The 25,824-nt window shown below is 47.9% G+C and overlaps 8 protein-coding genes across 8 annotated transcripts; 5 read left to right on the top strand and 3 right to left on the bottom strand.

Annotated features, from left to right (window-relative positions):
• On the top strand, window positions 1-2,213 carry GGS22DRAFT_62272 (MFS general substrate transporter). Its single transcript, XM_047967580.1, has 5 exons — window positions 1-503; window positions 572-744; window positions 798-1,060; window positions 1,110-1,995; window positions 2,048-2,213. The coding sequence occupies exons 1-5, from the start codon at window positions 279-281 to the stop codon at window positions 2,061-2,063; spliced, it is 1,563 nt and encodes a 520-aa protein (XP_047822526.1). The 5' UTR covers window positions 1-278; the 3' UTR covers window positions 2,064-2,213.
• Window positions 2,214-2,571: 358 nt separating this feature from the next.
• GGS22DRAFT_152176 (NAD(P)-binding protein) lies at window positions 2,572-4,093 on the top strand. The gene is made up of 3 exons (XM_047959630.1): window positions 2,572-2,776; window positions 2,846-2,977; window positions 3,043-4,093. The coding sequence occupies exons 1-3, from the start codon at window positions 2,732-2,734 to the stop codon at window positions 3,904-3,906; spliced, it is 1,041 nt and encodes a 346-aa protein (XP_047822525.1). The 5' UTR covers window positions 2,572-2,731; the 3' UTR covers window positions 3,907-4,093.
• A 366-nt stretch (window positions 4,094-4,459) lies between these two features.
• On the top strand, window positions 4,460-7,227 carry GGS22DRAFT_62242 (HET-domain-containing protein). Its single transcript, XM_047967578.1, has 3 exons — window positions 4,460-5,093; window positions 5,176-6,989; window positions 7,059-7,227. Exons 1-3 carry the CDS (start codon window positions 4,643-4,645, stop codon window positions 7,107-7,109), a joined length of 2,316 nt encoding a protein of 771 aa, XP_047822524.1. The 5' UTR covers window positions 4,460-4,642; the 3' UTR covers window positions 7,110-7,227.
• A 172-nt stretch (window positions 7,228-7,399) lies between these two features.
• GGS22DRAFT_62233 (uncharacterized protein) lies at window positions 7,400-11,390 on the bottom strand. Its single transcript, XM_047967577.1, has 4 exons — window positions 10,526-11,390; window positions 9,964-10,467; window positions 7,926-9,898; window positions 7,400-7,868 (listed from the first exon to the last, which is right to left on the bottom strand). The coding sequence occupies exons 1-4, from the start codon at window positions 10,991-10,993 to the stop codon at window positions 7,622-7,624; spliced, it is 3,192 nt and encodes a 1,063-aa protein (XP_047822523.1). The 5' UTR covers window positions 10,994-11,390; the 3' UTR covers window positions 7,400-7,621.
• Window positions 11,391-11,975: 585 nt separating this feature from the next.
• On the bottom strand, window positions 11,976-16,855 carry GGS22DRAFT_62226 (uncharacterized protein). The gene is made up of 5 exons (XM_047967576.1): window positions 16,265-16,855; window positions 14,891-16,027; window positions 14,340-14,836; window positions 13,957-14,282; window positions 11,976-13,904 (listed from the first exon to the last, which is right to left on the bottom strand). Exons 1-5 carry the CDS (start codon window positions 16,496-16,498, stop codon window positions 12,061-12,063), a joined length of 4,038 nt encoding a protein of 1,345 aa, XP_047822522.1. The 5' UTR covers window positions 16,499-16,855; the 3' UTR covers window positions 11,976-12,060.
• A 1,476-nt stretch (window positions 16,856-18,331) lies between these two features.
• On the top strand, window positions 18,332-20,742 carry GGS22DRAFT_152172 (uncharacterized protein). The gene is made up of 3 exons (XM_047959629.1): window positions 18,332-19,168; window positions 19,295-19,435; window positions 19,504-20,742. The coding sequence occupies exons 1-3, from the start codon at window positions 18,958-18,960 to the stop codon at window positions 20,352-20,354; spliced, it is 1,203 nt and encodes a 400-aa protein (XP_047822521.1). The 5' UTR covers window positions 18,332-18,957; the 3' UTR covers window positions 20,355-20,742.
• GGS22DRAFT_152169 (Vps52-domain-containing protein) lies at window positions 20,743-23,290 on the bottom strand. The gene is made up of 2 exons (XM_047959628.1): window positions 22,436-23,290; window positions 20,743-22,374 (listed from the first exon to the last, which is right to left on the bottom strand). The coding sequence occupies exons 1-2, from the start codon at window positions 22,914-22,916 to the stop codon at window positions 20,828-20,830; spliced, it is 2,028 nt and encodes a 675-aa protein (XP_047822520.1). The 5' UTR covers window positions 22,917-23,290; the 3' UTR covers window positions 20,743-20,827.
• A 558-nt stretch (window positions 23,291-23,848) lies between these two features.
• GGS22DRAFT_62179 (translation initiation factor eIF5A) lies at window positions 23,849-25,262 on the top strand. The gene is made up of 4 exons (XM_047967574.1): window positions 23,849-24,246; window positions 24,527-24,790; window positions 24,848-24,977; window positions 25,036-25,262. The coding sequence occupies exons 1-4, from the start codon at window positions 24,235-24,237 to the stop codon at window positions 25,104-25,106; spliced, it is 477 nt and encodes a 158-aa protein (XP_047822519.1). The 5' UTR covers window positions 23,849-24,234; the 3' UTR covers window positions 25,107-25,262.
• The last annotated feature ends 562 nt before the right edge of the window (window positions 25,263-25,824 follow it).

The raw sequence follows: 25,824 nt of genomic DNA, 5'->3' as shown, positions 1-25,824 counted from the left end.
AGCTGTATCGTAGCTCTATTGTAGCTCTATTATAGTGCGACAAACCGGATCCTAATCATCGTTATCGGATCGCCCTTCCTACAAGGAGACGTGTACCCGGCTTTGGGCGCCGGCAAGGGTGTGTTCGCCATTATTGTGGGGTTTGACGACTGTAACCTAGTCGGCGTCGTCACAATTCAGGAACTTCTCATATATCTTGGCCCCCATTACTTAAAGACGTTGGTAACTAGACTTGTTCCATTCCGTCGGGATAGGCCGCAGCGTCCAAAATCAACGATATGTCGTCCAAGAATGTTATCGGGGAGACTTCCTCGACAGAGATTGTCGTCGAGACTCCCAAGTTACCAGACAAGTTCGCCGACGAAAGTTATAAACTTTTTTCGCAAGTTAAGGTCGAGCCACCAACTCCCGAAGAAGCAGCGCGAATCCGTAAAAAGAGCGTCCGATGGATATTATCGTTCCTTTGCGTGGGATACCATCTGATGTACGTCGACAAGCAAACGGTGAGTACGCCCTATTCACGAGACTACATACGAAGAAATGGCCCATGACTCTAATAAAAACTTCTTAGCTTGGAAGTTCGTCTATCCTCGGTATCCTAGAAGATGGCAATTTGAATACGAACCAGTATAACTGGTTGGCCTCGATATTCTATCTTGGTTACTTGCTAGCGGAATGGCCTCAGAACTGGGCGTTGCAACGATTCCCAGTTGCGAAATGGTTGGCCGGCAACCTTGTTGTTTGGTGAGATAGCCCCCGACATATCGTGTTCATCAACGTGCTAAGTTAAGGTACAGGGGTTGCATCATACTGCTGCACATACCATGTAACAACTTTGCATCTCTATTCGTCGTTCGTTTCCTGCTCGGATTGGCAGAGGCCTGCATCATTCCCGCATTTTTGTTGATATTATCTATGTTCTTCACCTACGATGAACAAGCAGTCTTGATGCCTATCATGTGGGCTTCGGGCAATTCCAGTCCCATAACTTCAGGCTTGCTGTCTTATGGGGTGCTATGGATCAATACAGGAAGTTTCTCCTCTTGGAAATGGTTTATGGGTAAGTTGCCCGTGATAGTCTTATGAACTTCTCTAACACCAGACTTTAGTCATTACCGGAACTTTAACCATTATTTACGGCATTTTCGTGTATCTATTCTTTCCCGACAATCCGATGTCCGCCCACTTCTTAACCTTGGAGGAGCGGGCGCAAGCCATTCTGCGTATCGCTTCAAACCATTCGGGAATCGAGCAAAAGAGATTCAAACGTCATCAATTGGTCGAAGCACTGAAGGACCCAAAGACCTGGCTCTTCTTCCTCCATTCGTGGTCCCAAGAAATGGCCAACGGCTTAACTAGCCAGTACTCGCTCATCATTAAATCGTTCGGCTTCACCACGTTGCAAACCACATTATTGGGTTGCGTCACTGGCCTGACATCTTTGGTGTCCCTTGGTGCAGCTGCTCTGATACTGTCAAAGACACGTAACAGTCGGGCGTGGATCTCAGCTGCCGCATACATACCCCCTATCATATCTAGCATATTGCTTATCGCTCTCCCCTGGAGTAATCGCTGGGGTCTCATTTCGGCAATCTGGATCCGATCGACTGGAGGAATCCCTTACAGCGTGGTTATGATATGGGCGGCCAACTGTTCTGCGGGACACACGAAAAAGACCGCCGTCATCGCGCTCTACCATGTTGGGTATGGACTCGGCAATATCCTATCACCACAACTATTCCAGGAAAAATACAAGCCAAGATATATTGTCACTTGGTGGGTTATCCTTTGGGTCGCATGCGTCCTGCCGACATTCATCGTTTTATACCTAAGATGGTATCTGGTGAAGGAAAATAAGAGGAGGGACCTACTGGCTCAGCGAGGGGAGATCAGGGAGGTTGGCGTCATTGAACATATAGATGAGGATGGTGAGCGACGGGAAGAAGTCGTTGATGCTAGACAACTAGATTTGACTGACCGAGAAAATCTGGCCTTGTACGTCCCCAACCCCTACGAACTTACCGAACACTTACTAATGATTACAAAGCCGTTATGTGCTCTAATAGCTAGAGCGCTTCAGATACACCCCTTCAATCAAGGAAGATTTAGAGACACGTTACTGTGCATTAAGTACCTATATACCACCTACATACCCCCTAAGCGCTTGTTACTCGAATCAATCTCTAGGACTTCGGTTCTTCTTTCATCCACTATCTCGCCAAGTCTCTTGGTGACTTTTATCAATCTTATAGATGCTAAATTGTCTGTAAAAGGCACTTCTATCTTCCCAGGTGCTAGCAGTCACAGCATAACCCTATCATTAATCATAACACCCTTAGACGCCATACGCGATGTAGTAGTAGTAGCTACCACCATCAACGCAAGTGTTGTATCTAGGATGATCCAGCTAATTTGAAGTATATCTTGGGTATCTAGGTAGGTACCTACATGTAGTACCTGACGAGGTAGGCCGTTCGGTGCCAGCGGGTATCAATACAGTGTGTAATTGAATAAGAAATAGGGATACTGTGTTTATCTTCCAAGGTTAGTAAGCGACCGAGGGCAGCGGCGCAGCAATAGCGATCTGTTCACTGGATGGTCGCCATAATTCAGGGATCATAGCCACTAAAAAAACGCCACACTGTGCAAGAATAATTCCTAGTACACACCGCCGCACGACGAAACCTTCGTTCGAACAACCTCAATCTTATCGCTCCTACCATATTAAAGAATGGGTTCTTATTTTTCGAAAAATCAATTTCCAGTAAATGGACAGGTATGCTCACACAATTCCATCCAAAGTGAATGCAGGTCGCGCATGCCGTATTAACATTACCTACTGTAGACTATCCTCATCACTGGGGGCTCAACAGGCCTAGGTCTTAACGCGGGCCGGCAACTAGCGGAAAAGGGGGCCAATGTCATCATCGTTGCGCGAAACGTCGGTAAATTAAAAGAAGGCATTCGCTATATCTCAGTAAGATGATTCCCTTCATGCGATTGCGACAGGTTGAATTGAGCAAGGCGTTGATTGTTGCTTAGAAATGTGCTTGTTCACCTGAGACGCAACGATTCCACCACATCGTCGCCGATGTTACCACGGCACCAGAATGCGCTCGGGTAGTAGCCGAGGCCACAGAATGGAATGGCGGCTGTCCACCTGATATCGTCTGGTGTTGCAGTGGTAGTGCGCATCCAACATTATTCATCGACACGCCCATCGACCAGTTCCAGACGATGATGGACAGTAACTACTTCTCATGCGTGTACATGTCACACGCAATCCTCAACGCCTGGCTACGACCAGCCATAGATGCGAGTGCCGCCACCAAGGAGACCGAGCCTCAAGCAAAAGCAGCTAAGCCCACTCCACTGCCGGCGCGTCATCTCATCTTCACAGGCTCTTTCGTATCCTTCTACAGCTTCGCCGGCTTTACACCGTACAGCCCCTCAAAGGCTGCAATCCGGTCCCTCTCCGACTCCCTCTCGCAGGAAATGAACCTCTACGCCGCAGCGCACCCGGACTTACCCCGTGTCCGCGTGCATACCGTATTCCCCGCCACCATGCCGACGCAATCGCTCGAAGACGAGAACCGCGTCAAAACCGACTTAACCAAGGCATTAGAAGAAGGCGACCAGATCCTATCGCCGGAGCTGTGCGCGCGGCGGGCGATTTCCGGGCTTGAAAGCGGGGAGGAACTGGTGCCGACAAGTACGATTATCTGGGCGGTGATGACTAGTGTGATGGGAGGGAGCGTGCGAGGAGGTTTTTGGAGGGGATTGGAGAGCACGGTGGGAGGCTGGATAACGCTTATAGTGATGGTTTTCATTCGGTGGGAGATGGATAGTAAGGTGAGGAAATGGGGAGCGGAGCATGGGTCAAGCGGGATGGTGAAAAAGGAGTAGGTAACTGATGACACGGCTGTGATGAGGTATGTCTCCTGGAAAGCTAAATATGACTAGACTTGGGTCTACTGGACGAAATTGTGGATGTTTCTAGCTAGGTAATACCTAATGGCTCATTTTTTGTTTTTCTTCACTATGGAGATAGTTAACTTACATTTAGTGAATCATAAATGAATCCTGTTTAGCCTCGTTAATGATCACCATGTACTATCTCTAAGCTACCTATAATTTATTCGATTTCATTGTCGCCCCTGTCGTCCCCGAACTATGAGACTGTCCAATCCTCGCGGAATCCGTACGTTCTGTATGATGAGTAAGCAAGCATGTTGACCTTGGGGGGTATCACGTGCCATCATCGAGAGGATTAGTCACTGACAAAATATTATGTAATCAGTGCGGGGCATTTTGGTATCACGTGGTACCCCTCGGCGCAGCCATACGCTTACATAATGAAGATTTTAAGAGTGATTTCCAAGAAATAGGAAAACAGCCAATAAGATAGAGTTTCGGTGCATTAAACTGAACCGAATGCACTAACCCCGTAAAGGAATGTAGGGGTACTAAGGTACTTGACCCTGACGGTATGAGCCCCTGTCACCCTGTCACCTTTTCCCGTCTCAGGTTCAGCTTCAGCCTCGTATCTCACACCTAATATTCTGACCTCAATTCTCGCCAACAATATGCCACTCAAAATCACATTCCACTAAAGAAAAAGCTTCCTTAGCGCGCCAACAAAATGGCTCGCTGCACCATCTGCGCCAGCCTCACGGTGGAGGAGATCCGGGACCGAATGACATATTACTACCCGAACCTGCGATCCCTTCGGGACTCCGCAGCCGCCGGATGCGATATGTGCCAGCTGTGCTGGACATCACTGCAGAAGATAAACCACCGCGACATTATCGCCGCCGTGTTAGCCGGCAAATGCCCAGAGGACGAGGGCGGGGGACCGCTAGTCGACGAGCGGGTGTGGCTCACAGGAGCGTTCTCAGACAAGCACCGCGCGGTCGCCGCTGCACAAAGAGACAAGGCGGAGAAGGCGTCGGGCTCCGTGGGCAGTTCTTCGGGTCTCGCGGGCCCGGACAGTGGGAGCCAGGTGTACGTGAGCTGCGGGAACCGCGACGACCCTGAGACGACGAACTCGGAGGCTTTTCTCAACAGTACCCTTGGCGTATTCGCGGATCCAGGTGCCGTAACCACCTAGCCCATCTCTTTACCGCTGCTTGCCTGCTTGCTTGGGTGTATCTTGCTGACGCTCGCCTGGGATAGGCACGCCGGCCGCGCGTCTCTTCGTCGAGCGGTTCGTATCCCCGGACAGGAACCCGCGGGGGCATGTGGAGTTCGCGCGGGGTATGGTTGCCGTGTGTAAGAAGCGGCATCGCGAATGCGGGAACGCGACCGAGGACAGGAATCCGGAGATGCCTACGCGCGTCATTGACGTGGGTACGGCTCCGGGCGAGACGAAATTGGTGAATGCGCTCAATCGTGGGATTCGGGAGCCGTATGTAGCGCTTTCGTATTGCTGGGGACAGGGGGTGCGTCACGCGACGGAATTGAATGATGGAAATTTGGGTTCTCTTTTGGAGTTTATCGATGAGACGAAATTGACGGCCGCGCATCTGGAATGCATATCTATCGCTCGTGACTTCGGTATTCGGTACGTCTGGATCGATTCGCTGTGCATTATCCAGGGGAATGAGGCGGATTGGAACTACGAGTCCAAGAAGATGGCGATCGTGTATGGAAACGCGACACTCACTGTGATCGCTGCACGGTCGGCGGATAGCCGACAAGGGTTCCTAGCTAATAAACAACACTCAGCTGCGCCTCCTGTAGCTTTACCATTCGGAACCAAGGATGCAAGTGGCAAAGACATGGGGAATATTTATCTCCATATACCACGAAAACCTACTACCGGGCCACTTCATAGGCGAGGCTGGTGCTTCCAGGAGGCGGTGTTAAGTAGGCGAAAGCTTATCTTCGAAAACGCCGAGATACGCTTCTCGTGCCAGCGAACGGAGCATTGGGAGAGCGGCAAGACCATCGAGTCGCAGAAGCTACGGAAGCAGTTATTTCAGGGGTTTCGACTTACCAATCCCCATATCTCTTCCACCATAGACGAAAAAGAACGGGAACGACTACGGTCCGAAATGCTATATATATGGTACAAGATGCTGTTGTGGGATTTCACACCAAGGCTGCTAACGAATCCAAGTGATATCTTCGCAGCTATCAGCGGTATCGCACAGCTGGCGGAAATGTCGATCAGATCCCGCTACTTGGCCGGCATATGGGAAGTCGATATGGTCCGTGGCCTTCTATGGCACACCTGGTTCTCGTTTGGTATGAAAGTGAAGAAGGATTACGGCGGTCAATTTTCACTTCTAGACCCTATCGAACCAGTAAGGCCGACTGACTGGGATGGGAAGCCAGTGGTAAGAGCCCCTTCGTGGTCATGGGCCTCAATTCAAGGCCATGTCCACGAACGCTCAACACCACGAGATGAATATATACTTAAGGATCCAGCAAACTACCTTATACGACCTAAGCCCAGGCCGAAACCACACTCGACTGATAAACACGATGACGAATCGGACATATTGAGCTGGACAGCGTTAGACAATCCCAATTGCGGCCCCGACGTTCTACATATGCCATACTGTGAACTCTGCTTCCTCGGACAGCCAAAACAGGTCCGCTGTTCGAAATGGACTACAGTCGCCGGCTTCACCCCGAAGTGGGAAGCCCCGCCGACCCGGATCCGTCAAATGGGAGAGCAGGGGTACATGGTCCTTCTTGAACCGGCAAAATCCGAGTACGCCCGGTTAAACGAGCTCGGTCTCCTCCCAGCTCAGGACACTCCTTCCACCATTTCTTCCAGTACTGAAGATGAGGGCTCCGTTATTTCCCCAGCCCTGGTATTTGCCAATGCCGTTTTCGACGTCTTGGAAGATCGCGCCGGCGTTACTGATTGTTGGTTCCTACCGATAATCAAGGAAAAGTGGAAGGGCTTGCTGTTGCGTAAGGATCCATCGAACGGAAAATTTCGCCGCCTCGGTATGGTTTCGGTATCGAAAAAAGAGGTATGCAGTGTTTTCCACTCCCCACTACCTACGTTCGCCTCGACCTTGAGAAGACTAACTCTTATTTAGTTCCTACCCTGGGTAGTCTCTGGTCCTGAAGAAGAGATTCATTTGGTCTAAAATATAATACAAACACCATACCATATATATGAATCCGACCCTCAAAGACTTGCCCAGACTGATATGTGGATAGGATAAAGTTTGATACTCACCCTTTTTCTATGCGCTTAGTCAGCCGTGATTCTATTAGTAATCAGCTAATGAGAACCGGAACTTTACCTACCTCCGTCAAACAAGGCCAATTCCGATTTTATTGAACATATAAAGTTCTCCAGTACCTGGGCAATCATGGAGCATGCCATTACATCTCACTTGCCTGCCTAGGTACCTACTTAGGTACCTAGTAGGCATTTTAGAACACGAAATTCGTATGAAGAACAAGCCTATTCATGCCAAATCCATTTTTGTAGCCACTCCCTTACACGTCAGCGTTGCGAAAGTACAGGTAGGAAAGAAATGGGTAAAAAGTGCCATGCTACTACCAATACCCATTAGTGGTAGCTATTCTTGTTAAATACAAAAGCCGATCTGATGCCGTGCCCTCATCAACCATACTATCCAGTTCATTCTCTTTAGTTGATATCGAATAACGGCTTGAGCTTGATGATGAGTTGCCACTCCTCGTTGGTCACTTCTTTTCGGTAGAATTCCTTTAGCGTGTCGATGCTGGCCCTAGAAATCAAACTATACAGCACATCCTTTTCTTCGAGTTGTCGTCCATACGTAGGCTGATGACCACCCATTTCAACCTTGATGGCCACCGAAGGTTGACCCTTCTTACAAACCGGGATTTGCTTGTGGTCTCGCTCGATTGATGTTCTACGCAGATGTTAGTACAGAAAATCTTCAAGCGCCCGTCGTTCTTGAGTTACTTACACTCTTCCTAATTGGATGATCTCCTTGAGGCCGGTTGTAGGATTCTGTTTAACGGCCGCAATCGGGGTATTCACCCTAAGATTGCCATCAACCACATCAACACCAACAACGATAGGACCTGTCTTGTTGAAGACGGCAACGGTGTTGAGGACGCAAGGGAATACCGCCAGCATCTTAGATTCTTCCTTCTTCTTCTCCAGCTGCTCTTCCATATGCTTCGTGAATGCATCGAAAAGGTGATAGATGATATCAGCTGTGAATACCTTAATTCCGTTCTCGTCGGCGTGCGCTTGCGCTTCCTTATCGATTTTCACATCGAAGCAAAGCATGACCGCGTAGTCGGGGCTCTTTTCGAGCATAGTCGCGCATTGAACAACGTCTCGCTTGAACACAGGGCCGATTCCAACGTTTGCTACAGGGATCTTGCAGTCCTTCAAGAAGTCAAGCAGAGCTTCGAGGGAACCCAATGTCGAAGCTTGCACACTAACACCGCGGCCAGTCGTAGCAACACGGCTAAAGAGCTTGTTAAGATCTGATTCGACCTCTTCCTCCAGATCTTCTTCGTCATCGTCAGGCCCAACCACGAGCAATCGAGATCCAGCGATGGCTCCTTCAAGACCAGGCGCGCTGATCTTCACACCCATAGCGGCTTTGACCTCTTTGTTGTGTACATATTGAGATTTTACCCGCAATTCTTTCATGATAGCCGGCGTCAGAAGTGCACGGATGTTTGTAGTAATAGCACCCTCCACACCACATACAACTATTCGATCGCCTTCTCGGAGGATACCATTGGATAGAATGACATCGATGGTCATACCGAAACCTTCAATGGCCTTGACCTCAAGTACGGTAGCCTGAACCTCGGAAAGATACATCAAGGATCCCACCATCCTCTCTTGTGTAAGTTGGATGATGAGCTTCAACATATCAGGGATACCCTCGCCGGTGTGGGCAGAGGTGGGTACAAGTGACACATATCTGGCCATCGATTTGTTCTCGTAGTAGAGCTCAGCATTGAAACCTTGCTCGGAAAATGCAAGCTTCGTCTGCTCTAAGCGATTCCTGAATTCGTTCTGGACACCCTTGTTCTGGAGAGCCAAACTCTCTTGGAAACCATTATTATCAACCTTCTTCCAACCGTATAGACGATCTATTTTGTTGAGGGCAACAATAAAAGGAGTCTTGCGGTCTCGGAGTAACTTCATCGACTCGAGAGTCTGAGGCTCGAGGCCATGCATAATATCGACGACCAAGATGGCGATGTTACAGAGCGACGAACCTCTGGATCGGAGATTGGAGAAAGACTCGTGACCGGGTGTATCTATGATCAAAAGACCTGGAACCTTGAACTCGAATTGACCATCTGGATTGACAACGGCTGTCTTCTGCTTAATGGCATCGACGGGGAAATACGTTGCACCAATCTGTTGCGTAATACCACCAGCTTCGCCTTCCTGGACGTTGGTCTGTCTGATCTTGTCCAGCAGTTTTGTCTTACCCGTATCGACGTGTCCCAAAATACAGCAAATGGGTGAACGGAGATTATCTTTCGATCTAGCGGCGAGGGCGGCTTGGTGGGCCTTTTCACGTCGATCGGCAGCCTCCTTCTTTCGTTGAGCTTCTGCCGCCTGCCTTGCCGTCCGTTCTTCATCCTCGGAGGATTCCTCCTCCGATTCTGATTCGTCTGACCCGGGCTTAGGTCTTGATGGTAGATCTTTACCTGGTCCGGATTTTACGGCAGAAGCCTCAGCTTCCTCGTCTGAGTCGGCGTCCCAGCTATCTTTAACATTGTCAGCGGCAGCCTCCCAATCATCTTCGACATCACTCTCTTCGGCCTCTTTAGCGGCCTTAGCTGCAGCTTCGGCTTTGGCAGCCTCTTTAGCTGCTTTTTCTTCGGCTGCCTTAGCCGCAGCTTCAGCTTGCTGTTTTGCCCTCTCAGCCGCTTCTGCTAAGGCTTTCTCTTCGTCGACCTAGTACAAAGGGTTTAGTTAGGAATTGGAGATGCGGGCACTATAAAGGGTTGCGGGGTAAATACCTTTTGGTCTGCCTTCTTGCCGCGCTTTTTGCTATCATATACAACCTTCTTCTTACCCTCGCCAGCTTCTTCAGAGGGGCCAACCTTGATACCGGCAGCAATCATCTGCTGAAGTTTCCTCTCATTTCGAGCCTTCTCTTCTCTTTGTGCTTTAGTAAGGAATTTGCCTTCCTTCTTCAGTTGCTCAATCTTCTCCTTTTCTTTTTGCTTCTTGCGAGCCTTCTCTTCTTCTTTTCTCTTGTTCGCTTCGACTTCTTCTCGTTCCAACTCCTGTATTCGAGCTTTCTCTTCTGTAGCAGCACGCTCGGCTTCCTCTCGCTGTCGTTTTAATTCCTCTTGCTGTTTTTGGAGAGCTAAAAGATGAGGCGGGAGCTTTTTTCCTCCTTTCTTCCCCCCAGCATCAGCTGCCGGTGCAGGCGCCTCTTTCTTCTCTTCTACAGCTTGCTTCGCAGGCTCTGCAGCCTTCGGAGGAGGGGCGGGCGTCGTAGTCTTTTTCTTGGAAGCCTAAGATGTAGATAGTCAGTTAATGAATGGAGGCAATGTCTCCTAATTCTTCACGCACCTGTTCCCTCTTTCTTGCCTTCTCCCTCTCTTTTTTAAGCTTCTCCTTCTCGGCTTTAGTCAATATTCTTCCGCCCTCTCCTGTCTCCTCGTCGCCTGCATCAGCTGCTGCGGATTTAGCCTGTTGCTGCTTGTTTTGCTTTCCACCTTTCCCTTTCTTCTCCGGTAGTGCGAATTCATCATCCATAGTCGCCTCTTCAGGTGCTTTGGCTGTGGGAGCGGGTTCGGCGCCGGGAGCATTTTCGCCATCGATGAAGTTCTCAGACAATCCCTTCTTCTTTCTCTTTTCTCTGTTCTTCTTCATCATGGCCATGAGACCACTAACAGGTGCTTCTTCTTCTTCATTATTCTCCTCCGGCGCTCCAGCAGGGGCAGCGTCGGCGTCTCCATTTGTAGGTGCGATCGACTCTCCTAGATCTGCCTCCCAATCATCGGCCGCCTTCTTATTTCCCTTCTTCTTGGGCGCCATCCTGACGGTGGTGTGGATATAAAAGAACTAGTAACTTTGAGGCAGGCAATGTATATTCCTGTTATGCTATTTTCGTAGAAGGTACCTAAGTAGAATTGCTGTTAAATCCTCGTTGAAGATAATGAGGATTTACGTCGAGTTGGGATGGTCAGGACGATGACGGTGGGGTTAAAATCGTGGACCCTCTGCAAAATTATAGCGAGGGGCAATTTTTAAGTCCGCTAAACGTCAAAGCAAGCCGTAAACGAATCGGACGAATATATTCCTTGGCAGTAATTACTTAGGTAGATAAATCTGATTGCGCCTACCTAAAAGTAGTTCGCAATTAGTACTTCTGAAATTTAACGAAATTTAACGGGAGAAAACGTTCAAAGTTTCAAAGGGCATAAGATGATTCGGAAGTATTGGATGGAAAGATGTATGTAGGAAGGGTTAGGGCCGTCACTGTCTTTCGCATTAGTGGGGTAATGAACGATACTGTTAGCACTAGTGACGGTACCTATAAAAAGTATCACTGGCTGTCTTTCTAACAATTATTTTTGTGAATGAAGTTTGCACAACAGTTATGAAGGATTAAGCGAACACATTCCTTATCGATATGATCAGATTAGATAAGACGACGTCACCGCCAGGTGATAGTCACACTAATGTATCCTTGTATACTATTTACTCTACAGACCCTGCACGATTCGTACCATGTATATCCTCGCGCCCCCTATTCACCATTAGATATGAGCATAAACGCGACTCGTCTTACGAAATTCCTCATCATAATAACCAGTTCATTCGTAGGCACAGAAGCATCAGGAATGTTATGTATTTCACGTTACCTATCACTCTTCTCCTCACCTTCACCACTTATTTGATCTCTAGGGCTAAGCTTACAAATGTCATATGAATCACATCTAGCTTCGTTTTAATGCATAGCCTTCCAACCCATTTTCGATATCCTAGCCGTCAATATTAGGGAACATTCATTTCATTAAAGCTATCTGGGTGCGTGACCACCTAGATAACGTGTATGGGGTCGAGCATGTTGCGGACATATACTCGTAACGTATAGGTTATCATGAAAGTACAGGGGAAAGATAGTACTTGAGAATGCTGTAAGCCAACTCAAAGTACGAGCCATCACTGCTAATCCCTTCAGATGAAAGATATCCGTCCTCGTCTAAAGGTTTAAGGAGTTCTCGGAATCGCTGCAGGTATTTCGAGTTTGAGACAAGCCCCTCCAACGCGCGTCTATCAAGACATATCCGCAGAATATCTCCATCGATGTGGGTGTTCGATTTCGGAAACAGATCAGGTTCCATATCAAGTTCAACAACAGCTGCGACGGCTGGGCTTAATGGGTCGTCTAGTGAGGATCGTAAGCGAGTTGCCGGGAATGACACAGCTAGATTTTGAATGAATCTAAGAAGCCTCCAGGCATCTTCGTTCAGGAGCGAGAAATGCTGAAGAGATCCATCAATGGTAAGACCTATGATATCCGATCCAGGTAACCCAGTTATAACACAGCCATACCGGGGTCGATTCTTAACCGATCCCCATGCAGCTCTGGTGAAACCTCGAGCAAATTTCCTGATTGATGCTTGAAGTTCCGCTTGAAATACCAGGCACAGTGGTCTCTCTTCCTCGTCAGGAGCCCACAACCCATGTACACCGCACATCGGGTCTGACAGCAAAGTTATAGGAACAGCATGTGTGCCTAATTCAATAGCATGCAAACTGTGTCGACATATTTCGTCTGTATGTAACTGAATCATCTGCTCGCCTCCCTCGGCAAACGTCCTCCTGTAGTCGAAAATAACTAGTGAGTGATGCGTAGTAAGAGCGTGTAGATGTCCGTTCACTACTTCCATCCACGAAGCCGGGGACGGTAATTCATGCTGTCTCGTTATGCGGAACCTGCCGCCTTCAATTTGATGGTATTGGATGGTATATCCAACGCATAGGAATACGCCTTGTTCATCTGTCGCAACGGACCATATAGGACCATCCTTTATTTTTCGATCGAATTTAGTCCAAAATCGTACCGGCCGGAACACGTTAGTGTCAGTTGATGCTTTCTCACGTTCCGCAGAAATTATCAAGAGGAGGCCCTCATTCTCTTTCCTCCGCATAGCGAGAACAATCCAATCTCCGCGAACGTTCCCATTTCTATAGGTCCAGGTTGCAAGGGACATAACTCTTGTTTCTATGTTCCCTAGACCTGTGATATATTCTACTTCGTGGTAATTATAGGCCTCGCCAATTTTCTTCCTCTCGAGAGGCAGCGATAAATCGTCGCCTGTTTCGGGATCAATGAAATGCAAGGAAGGCAACCCATCTTTCGAAACGACCGTAACAAGAGCTCCCAACCTCTTAGAGTAGAGTATCTTAACCGGTGTCCCTCCAATGGGGAAATAGCGTGGGACAGGCTTTGGTTGGCGTTGAAACTCGGTGATCATTATTCGCGGGCCAGAAATCATCACCATGGTTGAATCTCCAAATTCAGGAAGTTGTTCGCGCAACGAAGCTACCGAATTGATCGGCGGGGAAGCCATGCTAGGTCTATCTCCATCAGTCGGCCAGACGCGATATATCTCCTCAAATCGGCCCTCGCGGAGCGATACGTAGTTTGTCATCATCGCGAGTTCAGTATCGCTACAAACCAATATCGAGTTAGGATCCCCCACCGCGGCACCAGAATAAACTCGAGACTGTGATACGTTAAACTTATCCCGGTATATTCCATAATCCCCAGGCTGCGACTGATCGAGTTGAATCGTAAGCACGTCCCCGAATTTAGTTCCAGCTACAACAACAGCCTTGTTAGATCGTTCGCCGAAGTAAGCAATGCTTGTGAGGGCCCCAAAGGGAGAGGGGCCCATAGAGTCCGTTACCAATTCATGGCTTAAACTTATTGCACCTATTAAAAACGTTAACAGCTGGTCATTTGAGGGTGTTTGAGACGTGCATACTTGGTTGCAACCTCAGCGAAATGGGCGTTGCGGAAGCTTCTTGCCCTAATTCGGCAGGGTATATTGATAGAATTGGATCCTTGTCTTGGTAAAAACCGGCTAGGACAACAGTCTTGCCAATAAACTTTCCTATTGTAAGACAAGTGACTTCACCTTCGACATCAAAGGCTTGATTGAGGGAAACCTCGAGACCAGAAATCTTGAGTAAGGCAATTTTAAAATCCGATCCAGAGTAGACTGCCAGAGCGATCATATTGCCTTCAATGGCCGCATCTGTTACTACAGCATTGTAGTCTCGCAATATCTCGCTTGTTGAATTCTGAGAACTATATTCCAATTTCTGTTAAACTCTATCCCATAGTTTACTATACGGGAAGACTCACCATCCAGTCGGAGTAGCAACTGTAATATAGTTTGCCGTCACTTGTACGGCTACGCCATCAGCATCCTGTGCAGTAAGTGTCGTTGAGGTGAGATCGTATGGTGTAGCATCGTGGTCTTTCTCTGATGCCTCTGATAGATCTCGAGATAAATGTAGAATGGAAGATCCACTCGGGAGTGCTAGAAGCAAAAAGAAGCCATCTTCTTCATCCCCGTCATAGTTTGATATAGCCCAGCACTGCTTGACGTTTGACGAATATGTGAGATCCAAGCCGATCCTTGCCTGAATGCCATATCTAAATTGCGTAACAGCTCCTGTTATGCCTCTACCGCTACAAGAAAAAACTTTATCTGGCTGACAGAGCGACATTTGCCCGATATCCGAGCTCGAGCCGTCGCTGCTCTCGTCGAGTGTCCCCTCGACAGTTACAACGAAGTCAACTGTTGGTGACCAATTCGGAATGGAGCCAATTCTCTGTGGAGACTGCCTCGCTTGAACCTATCGATGACGTTAGTAAGACGAGCCAAATGGGAGCCGATATATACCACGAACATTCCAAACCGCTCCGGGACCCGAATCTCCACCGGTAACTAGAATGTCACCAAATAGGTGAAAAAGAGACGCAAAGGCCGTATCGATGTTGCAGTCCACGGAGCCCATGCTGACACTTGTCTCAATCTCGGATTCATCGCCGCATTCAAGGAAGTTGATGAGACCATCTTCTCTTGCCAAATAGATGACATCTTTCTGAGAGTGATACGGTGGATGGCGTATAGGTCTAGTCCAAGCAGTCCACAGTGGATCTCCCATGCCGTGATGCAGTTGAGTATTATCACAGTTCGCTAGTTCAAACTGCACAAATGTCGGCGGTCCACCTAAAACATTCGAACAGGTAGCTGTGATACTTTCGGTGATGATTAGAAACGCATATCGGACTTTAAGGGGTACGACTAATAGCGGCATTCTGTATTCGTCGTCAAGCCTGTGACCGGATTTCTCCTCGCGAAGCGCTTTCTTCCAATCACTCGTACTAGTACAGTCCCATTCGTATACTGTCAACTTGGAAACTTCGGGCTGGACCATGATAATCATCAAGATCACCTGTATTTCATTCCCATAGATCGGGTGAAGAAACTCAATCTTGTGTATAATGCCAATCACATGCCGAGCCTCCCAATCTTTGATTGGATGCAAAGTGCCTCCTTCCAGATATTGGTGTTGTAGGTTTTCCATCGACTCCAGTTGATATACAATGAAAATATTCTCGGTACATCCGATAACCAGATAATTCGAGGAAGGGTCAATAGCCATATGCCATCCAGGAGAAACTAGTCGTTCTCCAGGTACCCTGTGAGTTGAAGATACGAAGGACCAACGACCATTAGGCCCTTGCTGCAAAAATATAAACACCAAGTCGCCCCGTTCAAGCATCAGGACCAGTAGCTGAGGGGGAAGGCGTGGATTTTCACATCGAAATCCAGGGATTGCATTGTTCATGTCAGCCATTTCAGTATCGCTGTCCTCTGTCTTGACATGTGTACCGTCTTCGTTGCCCTCGTTAGCTTTTCGGGTATATTGAGGCGAACCCATAACCACCGCATTTCGTATCCTGGACCCGAAGTCTTTCTTTCTGATGACATCTTTAAGCTGTCGATCTGGGCCAAGTTCGCATATTTGAACACAGTTATCCTAGCGGTAAGTCAGAACCTAAACAAGACGAATGCTAAGTATAGAAGATTGGGAAAATATGAATTTTTAGGGGATAGAGTTAGGGGAATTTTCATCGTATCGGCGCCCTACGGTTTTATAAATTTTATAAATTATACGGAAAATATGTCGAGGTATGCAATCTAAAGCCACTCACTGACTCACAGATAAGGCACAGTGGGGATGGGAAATAAGAAAAGGATAGGTAAGGAGACTTACGCCTATCAACGCAACATCGTTATAGCGAGCGGATCGAAGCTGTACAGGTAATACCCATCTTATTACGGGACTTTCGACGATCGTTTTTGTGAGCAAACCGTATGTGGGTGGCTTCGAAAGTGACTGTCTTCCCGTCTTACGGCGAGCAGTGGTATTTTCTCTCAAAAGCTCATCCGCAGAGACCGTACGAGCCACCCATTGGTCATCCTCAAGAACATAAGTCTGAAGAGACATTGTCGGTAGGTATTTTCAGTGGATGTGCGGACCCGGATTCTGAAAGGTGATGCTGCGGCATGCGAGATTGTGCTAATAGCAACACCATGCACAGGTAAGCTAAGGAAGATCGTTCTCAATATAAGAATTGTTCGCAGTTAATGTTTAAGTTAATGCAGCGCCATCCGTTGATATGAGACTAGCACAGGGTCGTGGTAGGTTCCCACCATAAGGAAACCCTCAATATTGGTAAGAATACCTTCCAGTTAGCTACTCAAAGTATCCAGGAAAGATGGGTAACTTGAGCTATTTAATCATACGAAAGATGGTTGGTACGAGGATGAAAATCAAATGTAACCGAACTAGAGATACCAAAGAAGGGCGTTGGGGGCGCGAGTCGATATGAAGGCTGTAGTTATCCAGCTTTGAGGGTCAGGTACCTGACAGTTCTGACTTAGCATCGACGGATCGTTTGAAGTATGGTTTGAATTCCCCGATCTATATCTCGATAGGCTCTAGAACAGGTCGAATACGACTTCGATAAGAAGCGTTAAGCGTGCTGCAGTGTGTTATAGCTGTTCTCCTTTTCTTTAAGGCCTGTTTGTATCCGGGGAAACGGTCATCGATGGCGGAGTTGTTTGAGTCGAGGCCTAATCTTTAGGCGTCAGCGATTAAAGGGGGAATAGTGGGTGTCCACAGGTACGAGGGACGATAAGTATAGTGGGCTTGGGGGTAGCTTGGGAGCTGCAGTACCTCTAAGGTTGATGCAGTTGATGCATTTGATGCGGGGAAACGATCAATCAGTCGCGTGCATTTGACCTTGTAAGTGCATAGTGAAATGTTTAGATCTCAACCTTCCTGGACGCTTCGTGTTTCTAATTTAAGATGCATGAATATAGAAGGCGTTTTCCAGTTTTCTGGATTGTTTTTGTCGTACAAATGTCTGCTGCTGCTGCCCCCCTCCGTACAGGAAGGTTCTACCCGGATCATGGATACATGTAGGAAATCGACGTTGAGGGGTTAAACCTTTTTGGAAGTTTCAGTTCTCTGACTGGGTACCTAGGTACATGTACCTTTGCTCTCTTCACTCTTACCGGACAGCATTCAATGTCGATCGAGCATTGACATTTGTCTCGACAGTTATAATGGGAATAAAATACATGTTATTGTTAACCTAGTGAGAAATAATTCATATACTATCAGTTATAGTGTTTATTTTAAGGTAATATGCCGGAAGCATTGTTGAGGATACATCCCGGCTCTATTTTACATCCACTATTGTATTCCAGAGGTACCTGGTAAAGCTCACAAACGAACCTGAGCTTCAACATTTCTTGAAGGAACCAAAGTCGTCCTTATATTGATTTTAGGGAAATCTAATTTGAAAGTGCACCATGTTGCGATCGCATACTTCCAGATATTAATATCATATTTGATTATAAATAGATAAATTTCTTGGAAGCATTGAATCCTTAAGTCTCAGGTACCTAACTGCTTAATCAGGTGGCTTCAAAAGTGATGATCAGGCGCGATATTTACGATCTATGGGTTCTTTGTTGCAGATGCAGAATGACAATCCCATTCATAAGCCTTGAGTAATATCTCCATCAAATACACCAAAATGAAGGATAATCACCCAGTCTCCAAACTTCAAGCGATTCTTTGGCCATATGTAGAGGCATTTTCTATAACATTGATATTGCAGAAATGGCTGTAAACCTATTCGAACGGAATCATAGAACCGGATGTACGTACTAATACAATAGAAACACCAAGTGCTAAGGCCAGTTAGGTTAAACTTTTAGCGCTCGTAGCTCACCGGGTCGCCCCCCATGGCACCTGCACGAGGGCGCCGCAAGGGTACCTCCCGGAACGGAAAGACCCACCCTAGCTCCCCGGCCAGCTGCCAAAATACATTCAACCTTCAACCTTTCATCAATGAATCAACGGAAGTCGTTACTTGTTCTCAATCCGTTGGCTAAAAACTTTATCACTTCGTCACTTCATCACCTAAAAATCCAATATTAAAACGTCATACATTCAATCAACTAATCGAATAACTCTTTTTGATTTGATTTGATTTGCAAATTCGCTTCCGCTTCATAAACACATAATCACACCCATCTCAAAAAAGGCCACGCTTATCAAGATAGGTACCGGTAGATAAGTACATAACCAAGTACATACCTAACCACGGCTCAGTTGGACTTCCCCACGGCGTATGGAGGTAGCGCGACACCGTCTAGGTACACCGACCTCATCGAAGGATCTTTATCGTGTAGGAGTGTCTTAGATTAAGAAAGAGAGAAAAGAAAAGGAAACATCGAAGCTTATCCCACTGCATGGTATCAGATGCCACAGCTGCGACCCTGCCAGGAGCAGCGGCCTGTTATCAGTCCATTCAGATACGGACGCACAACACGGCAATCAGTGAGGCAACTTGACGTGCAGAATCAGCAGCAGAGGGGATCGATTTTCCCATGGCCCGGGAACAGGAGGATGCCGACGGCAGAGAAGAGGAGAAAGATATAAACGGCGCAGACGATCATCACCATGATGATGAACCCGCATTAGCCCACGCGCAAGAGTCCCGCATACTAGATGCATGCAGGCGGAGGGATATCGACGATCTCCAGGTCTTAGCCGTATCGAGGGGCGGGTTCCTCTCCGACGCCATCCGTCGCCAAGCATGTGAGTGACCCGCGCATACCTCACTATCATCTCATCCCGCATCTCACCCTCTCACCCTCCCACTCTCACTCGCTCCCGGTTAAATTGATCGAAGCTATGACCATGAGGCTCAACGTTCTTCGGCAGGGCCGGTATTATTAGGATTCACCGTCGACGAGCACGGGGAGCAGGGCGGTAGCTCCGATTCGTGGAGGAAGCTCGCACGACATAAAGACGAAGACCAAGTCAAGCTAGACGTCGACCGTAGCTTCGTCTACTACCCGGACGGTACGGAATGCAACCTTTCCCTCCACTACCGCGAATTTGCTAACGCCGACACTAACCAACCCCAACAGACGACACCCAAGCGCAGCTCGACCTAAAGAAGACCGCGCTCTCGGACCTGATCACCGAAGTCCTGCGGCGCCAGCCGTACCTCAGCTACTTCCAAGGGTACCACGACATCTGCCAAGTATTCCTGCTAGTGCTCCCGCCAAGCTCGCGCGCAGCCGCCGTATCGCGCCTGTCGGGGCTGCGCATCCGAGACTTCATGCTGCCGAGCCTAGGCCCGGCGATCTCGCAGCTGCGGCTAATCCCGGACATCATCTCGGCCGTGGACCCAGCGCTATGCGCGCACGTCGGGCGGACGGAGCCGTACTTCGCGCTTTCCGACACCCTAACTATGTTCGCACACAACGTGCGGCGCTACGCTGATATCGCCCGCCTTTTCGACGCCCTTCTGGCTCGCGAGCAGGTCTTCAGCCTCTATGTCTTCGCGCAGATCGTACTTACCCGCCGCGCTGAGCTATTCGACCATGACGAGCCTGATATGCTGCATTTCGCACTCTCCAAGCTACCACAGGACCTCGACCTCGATGCAGTGATTAGGGACGCCGCAATCCTATTTGACAAGCACCCTCCTGAGACGCTGAGGAATTGGGGTAAGATATCCAACGCGAGCGCGTTGAAGACGGGGAGAAGGGTGGATGAGTGCTCGAGGCAGGGGTTAGCAGAGGGATTTGCGTATTTCGAGATGCAGCAGAAAGAGTTAAGATGGGCCGCAAGACGCCAGAAGGCGATGAAGACGGTGTGGGCGAATAGGACGGTGATACTTGCCGTGGTCATCGGCATTGGCGCCGTGTATTTCCGGAAGGCGCCGTTCTGGATGAATCTTGTCTCGAGGTCGATGCCGAATCATTACTTCTAGTTTCTAGGGTGCAGGATGATAATGATGGTGGATTTGGGTTATAACAAGGATGATGCGTCATTTATAGATGTGTTACGAGGGTTGTACGAATAGGTGCGAATGCTGAAATTGCCTTCACGGTTCGTGAGGTCCGAGATTTACGTATATTTGATTTTGACAGTGGGATGGGAGTTGTTGCGTTGCATGCCTTGACGAATTGGTTGATAACACGGGATATGATTTTGAATCTTAGAAGAAATATCAAGGATCGCCTCCGAGGAAGAGAGACGGCGAATAGTCCGGCGTTAGAACACGTTACAATTTACAACATAGTACAGTACAACACGGGGGTATTTAAAATTCAAACTCAGCGACTACTTTCTTAACAACTCCCATCCAAACATCTTTGGAATTGCAGTCTCATTTAATGTTTTTTTCTTCGATCCTGTCATATCTAACCGCGTCTGTTCGCCCAGTCATCCAACACCGAATTCCTAGGCAGCTTCCTGAAAAGCGGTCTTCAACCCCTCAAAGTGCTCCTGCTCCTCAGCCGCCAACTTGCCATGCGTATCACTAATGATCGTCAAGATCAGGCTGTAATTATTATACAAAAATCGTTCCCGTTTCCTCCTGTCGTTCCCGAACGCCGTGCTATACCTCGTCAGAAAAGCTTCCACCTCGCTACGTAGGCGTCCAAGGCTTGTGACTACCGGCTCATCGTCCCCAGCCTCCGTGCTTAGAGCCAGGATCCCGTGAAGAAGTTGTCCGAAGCGTTGTGTACAGACGTGCGGGGCAGCGGAGAGCTTGCCTTGTTCCGCCTTGGAGGTCGGTGGGCGCGTCGGGAGGGCGGTAGTGAGGGCGCGGACGGACTCGCAGTGTGCGTTCATGATAAACTGCAGCCGCGGCCACAGAAGCATAGCCGTGCCGTTGAGATACCCATCCGCGGCGGGGACCTTGCGGCGTTGCAGCTCAAACTGGAAGTGTTGGTTTAGACGAACGGCTAGTAGGACGCCAATAGCATCGTACGTATCCGTGATCAGAGTTCTGGTTAAGGTATGGCCTAGCTGGAAGGTTGGTTCGAATATGTAGGTAAAGTGGCGCGAGATGGAGGAGTAGCTCAGGGCGGGGGAGAAGAAGGACGCGAGGAAGGTATATTCGGCCGTTGCGTTGTCGATGAGGGCGAGGTTGAAGTTGCGGAAAGGGACTTCGAGGTAGTGGGTGGACTGATCTTCTTCGGCTAGGTAAGAAGAGAGAGCGCTTGTGTTGTTGGTTCGTAGAAGGTCGATCCGACGGCCCAAGTTAAAGGCATCGTGGGGTGGACCAGCGATTTTCGAACTTGATAGGACAGTGCCCCTGCGGGAAGTATCCTCATTCCCTAGTACATCGGTCTTGTCTAATAAATGTAGCTTGATTTTTTTGAGGGCATTCTCATATCGTGCGAATTGGTTGGCATAATACCATCTCATAGTATTCATATACGCCTGACATATCTCGTCGGCTAAGGCGGAATGGTGCTTGTGGAGAAAGGAGTAGAGGTCCCTAAATTTGAGGAAGTTTTGTTGTTGGATGATCTGAGCGTTGATATGCGGCGATCGAAGAGCTTTGATCTGAGAAACAAAAAAGTCTCTTATTCGTTCGATAGCCTTGAGAACTAACTTTTCTAATAAGGGGCCAAGATCTTGTAAACCCTTGCTGCCTTGTGCACTCGATGCGTTTTTCTTATGGGCAGTTGCTCTTTTGTCGATCTCGGCAACAACTTTCACCCATGATTCGTCAATATGACCGTCGGCGACTTTCGATACTACCGTAGGAGATACACTAATCTCCTCAACCACGGGTCCTAGGCCTTTCTCTACTGCTTTTCGGTTCTCCAATCGTACATTTAGAGCGGTCGATCGTGCTTGTAAGGTCTCGATATCCGCAGAAACGGTGGCAAGGTCATTTCGAAAATTATCTAAGTTAACCTCCACTGAGCCTAATACTTCGTCACAGGCTCGAATCGAACGGTGTAAATCTTCAAACTTGGCTTTATCTCGGTCGTCTAGGAAGTATAATCATAAGTAAGGTAAAGGGGGAGGACCATAGAATTAAAGGGGGCGTACATTCTTCGGCTGCCTGCGGTCTATATACACCAACTCCATCTGCTGCCGTTTCCTCCGATAATGCTAGCTCTTTGATAGATAATCCGCCAAAATCAAATTCCAGCTGGAGATCTTCAGCTGATATGGAGCTGACCGATTCAACCACCGATTTGGTAGCTGATCCCGCATGTTGTTTGTCATCGCCTAAAACCGTGCCGAGTATTTCTACGGGGTCGGGGCCGGCATATATCGTCCGCGATTCTTTTAATGTCGAGCCATTGGCTCTCTTCGAAGAAGCCAAGAAGGAAGAGGCGGATGATTCGGTGGATGCTAACGACAACGATGATGATCTCGGAGTGATGCCTAGGCCAGGTCTTTGTTGCGAAGTGATGTACGGGCCGAGACCGCTCGTAGTTCGTCGAGGCGCAGGAGAATAGGAACGGCTACCCGGTTGGGAGGGAGCGGGAGAGGTTGACTGACCGGCAAGCCGATCGAGCCACATATTCTATATGCGAACAGGGAATCGACTATGAGTCGGGCCGCGTCATGGCTCTTTTACGAGCTGTGAACCGTATCGGCAAACTAATGATATAAATACAATTGCTGATGTGAAAGGTTTGACAGTTGGGTTAGTAAGCGTTGGAGGGTATAGAAATCGTCTAATCGTCTTGTTCGCGATAGATCACATAATTAATTGTTAGTTTAAGAGCTCCCTTTAGGATAGAGGACGAGGCCGTGCAACAGCCTCTTCTAAGTCGCAGAACAAAAAACGATGATTGGTCGAAGCTCAAGACACATGTCATTGGGACTAATTACCATATTTGGATTAGACTCGTTTTATGTTTGGTATCAATCCATCAAGCAAGAACGGAATCTGAGTGGGTAAGATCGAATGTGGGTCAGTTTTTGGTTTCTGGTACAGACGGAAAGTACAGTCATGTACCTTCTGCTTCTGTCTGGAGCCAGGCAGCTAGGGCAGCTAGAAGTTCATTCCTCAACATTGAATGTTAAACATCTGTACGGAATACATGTTGTATGTAGGATGCATTGCACATACCGAGGTATTAATTGATCTCTTGCAGTAACAATTAGAAAATTTCCAAAGTGTACCGTATAAAATAGGATATTGTACTCGATCATCCAGGAAAGAGAACTGTGCGGTCACCATATACAGTACCAAAGACATTTTTGAACTATAAGGTAGAAGTTTAGAAAGACCTTAGAAGTGATTCATGATCAAAAGAGAACTTTCGTTCCCTAAAAACTTTAAAATTCTCTCACTAAACCACTAAACATTCAACGGCACTGAGAGACGCAGCTACAGTAAATAAAATTAGTGCTCGGCTTTGTGTAACTTGTGCTTCCTCAGGCTGGCCTAGGCTACTTAAAAATCCACAATTCTTTCCAAGTCGCTCCTAGCAGCCCCAGCCAAACTTTCTTAAGAAGAAAAGAGTGAAGAGGAAAAAAAAAAATACAAAAAGCTACTAAGAGAATTGGGGCTAATTGTAGGGTCTTGAGCCAATCAGCCTATCAGAAAGGGTCTAAAGTGTGTGCCCAAGTCTGGAAAGAAGAGAGAAAAAAAATAAAACCCGTCTTTTTGCCTTTGACATCCATCCCCTCCAAAGCCCTGGTCCAGCTCTACTTTTTTTTCTCTCTGCCCCCTCCTCTGGATCTTCTTCACTCTTCAAAATCTCCCCTCCCTCTACAATAAAGTCCGCCAACTTCAAGTTTGGTCTCGGACATCCAGCTTTGCCTATTGCGCATATTGCTTTCTCTTCTACTTAACAACTACTCACCTTCACTTCGGTCAATCCTTCAAAATGGCGGACGAGGTAAGTCGAATCAATGGTGGCAGCATCATGTCCCTCTTTTTTTTTTTACTGGTGATCGCAAATAGGCGGCGGGAGAGTGCTTAAATTCACCCCGCATCAAGCATTACGCATAGCACGCATCGCCAATGAACCCCGCGATGGCAAAATCATATCCCGTTAATCGCACACAAATTATATCCGTTTCATATTTGTTTTTACCAGATTGCGACCGCTATTAAAGAAAAAAAATTTACTTGGGATTAAATAATCATGATGCTGACAAGCCTCTTCCTCTCCGCAGTTCGAGATCGACAACCAGGGTGACGCCGGTGCGTCCAACACCTTCCCTATGCAATGTTCGGCCCTCCGAAAGAACGGTGCCGTCGTCATCAAGGGCCGTCCTTGCAAGATCGTCGACATGTCTACCTCCAAGACCGGAAAGCACGGTCACGCCAAGGTCCATCTTGTTGGTATTGACATCTTCACCGGCAAGAAGCTTGAAGAACTTTGCCCCTCCACCCACAACATGGAGGTCCCCGTCGTCAAGACCAAGCAGTACAACTTCGTGAGTAGACCGCGGCTAAGATTGATGGATGAAAGGTCGCGCTAACAATATTTGTAGTCCCACATCGAGGATGGTTTCCTTGTCCTTCACGACATGAACACCTCTGAGGAGCGCAGCGACATCAAGCTTCCCGAGGGTGACATCGGCAACAAGATCGAGGCTGCTGATGATGCCCAGACCCCTCTTAGTAAGTTTATTTCGGGTCCGATACGAGACGCGAAGTTTGAGAGACTAACAGGTTTTAGTCGTCACGATTCAGTCCGCTATGGGTGAAGAGGCCGCTATCAAGGCCGACGAGCCCAGCCAGAAGGACTAAGTCTCCCGTTTGGAGACTTAGAGGCTCGTGCGGACGATGTCGGATCCTCAAGCTCTGCTAATGCCTCTGCCAACTTGGACATCACCTGAAGGGGATTCTTTAACTAGGAAACTAGTAGTTAGGCTCGTAGTGGACCGTCGTCCATGGTCGGATCACCTTAGGATTTATTCATTGCCGTGCTATCCACCGTGGGGGAACATGGCGGATCATGGCAGTTTGTACGACAACCCTACAGATCTCGTATCTGTCCCCATCTCTTTTGAGGAACAAAACGATGTGCATTGGGAGGATCATAGCAAAACAGGTTTCCTGTTAAAATGGCACATGACTTGTCCTGCGGGATCTACGATATGATCTTTTTATTATCTTATGAACCTTAGTGATTTCGATGAGCAATCTTACGTGATTGAAGAATATATTGGTATCAAGGCATTGTGCGTGAAGAATACCTACGAACGGCGCTAAGAATGGGGTCGGGATAATATGGCGCATTTCTAACGTCATTTTGATAGACTTCCGATGCCCCTTACTTGGAAAAAAAGTAAGACTGTAAACCTTCAATCCGATCTCAAGCAAGATGCGCCTACTCAGTAAGCCCTTAGTCGATTTCAAGTCGCGGAAGGAAGTCTAGTGTCCAATAATATCTTAGAAATTACGAAATGTGAATAAATTTAAATATGTATAGGTAAAGTTTGTAGTTGGGATATAAGAACCGCAT

The sequence above is a fragment of the Annulohypoxylon maeteangense genome, assembly GCF_022496945.1.
Source record: "Annulohypoxylon maeteangense strain CBS 123835 unplaced genomic scaffold GGS22scaffold_2, whole genome shotgun sequence".
Taxonomy (NCBI): domain Eukaryota; kingdom Fungi; phylum Ascomycota; class Sordariomycetes; order Xylariales; family Hypoxylaceae; genus Annulohypoxylon; species Annulohypoxylon maeteangense.
Note: the sequence above shows the minus strand (reverse complement) of the source record. Positions and strands in the feature narration are given on the sequence as shown.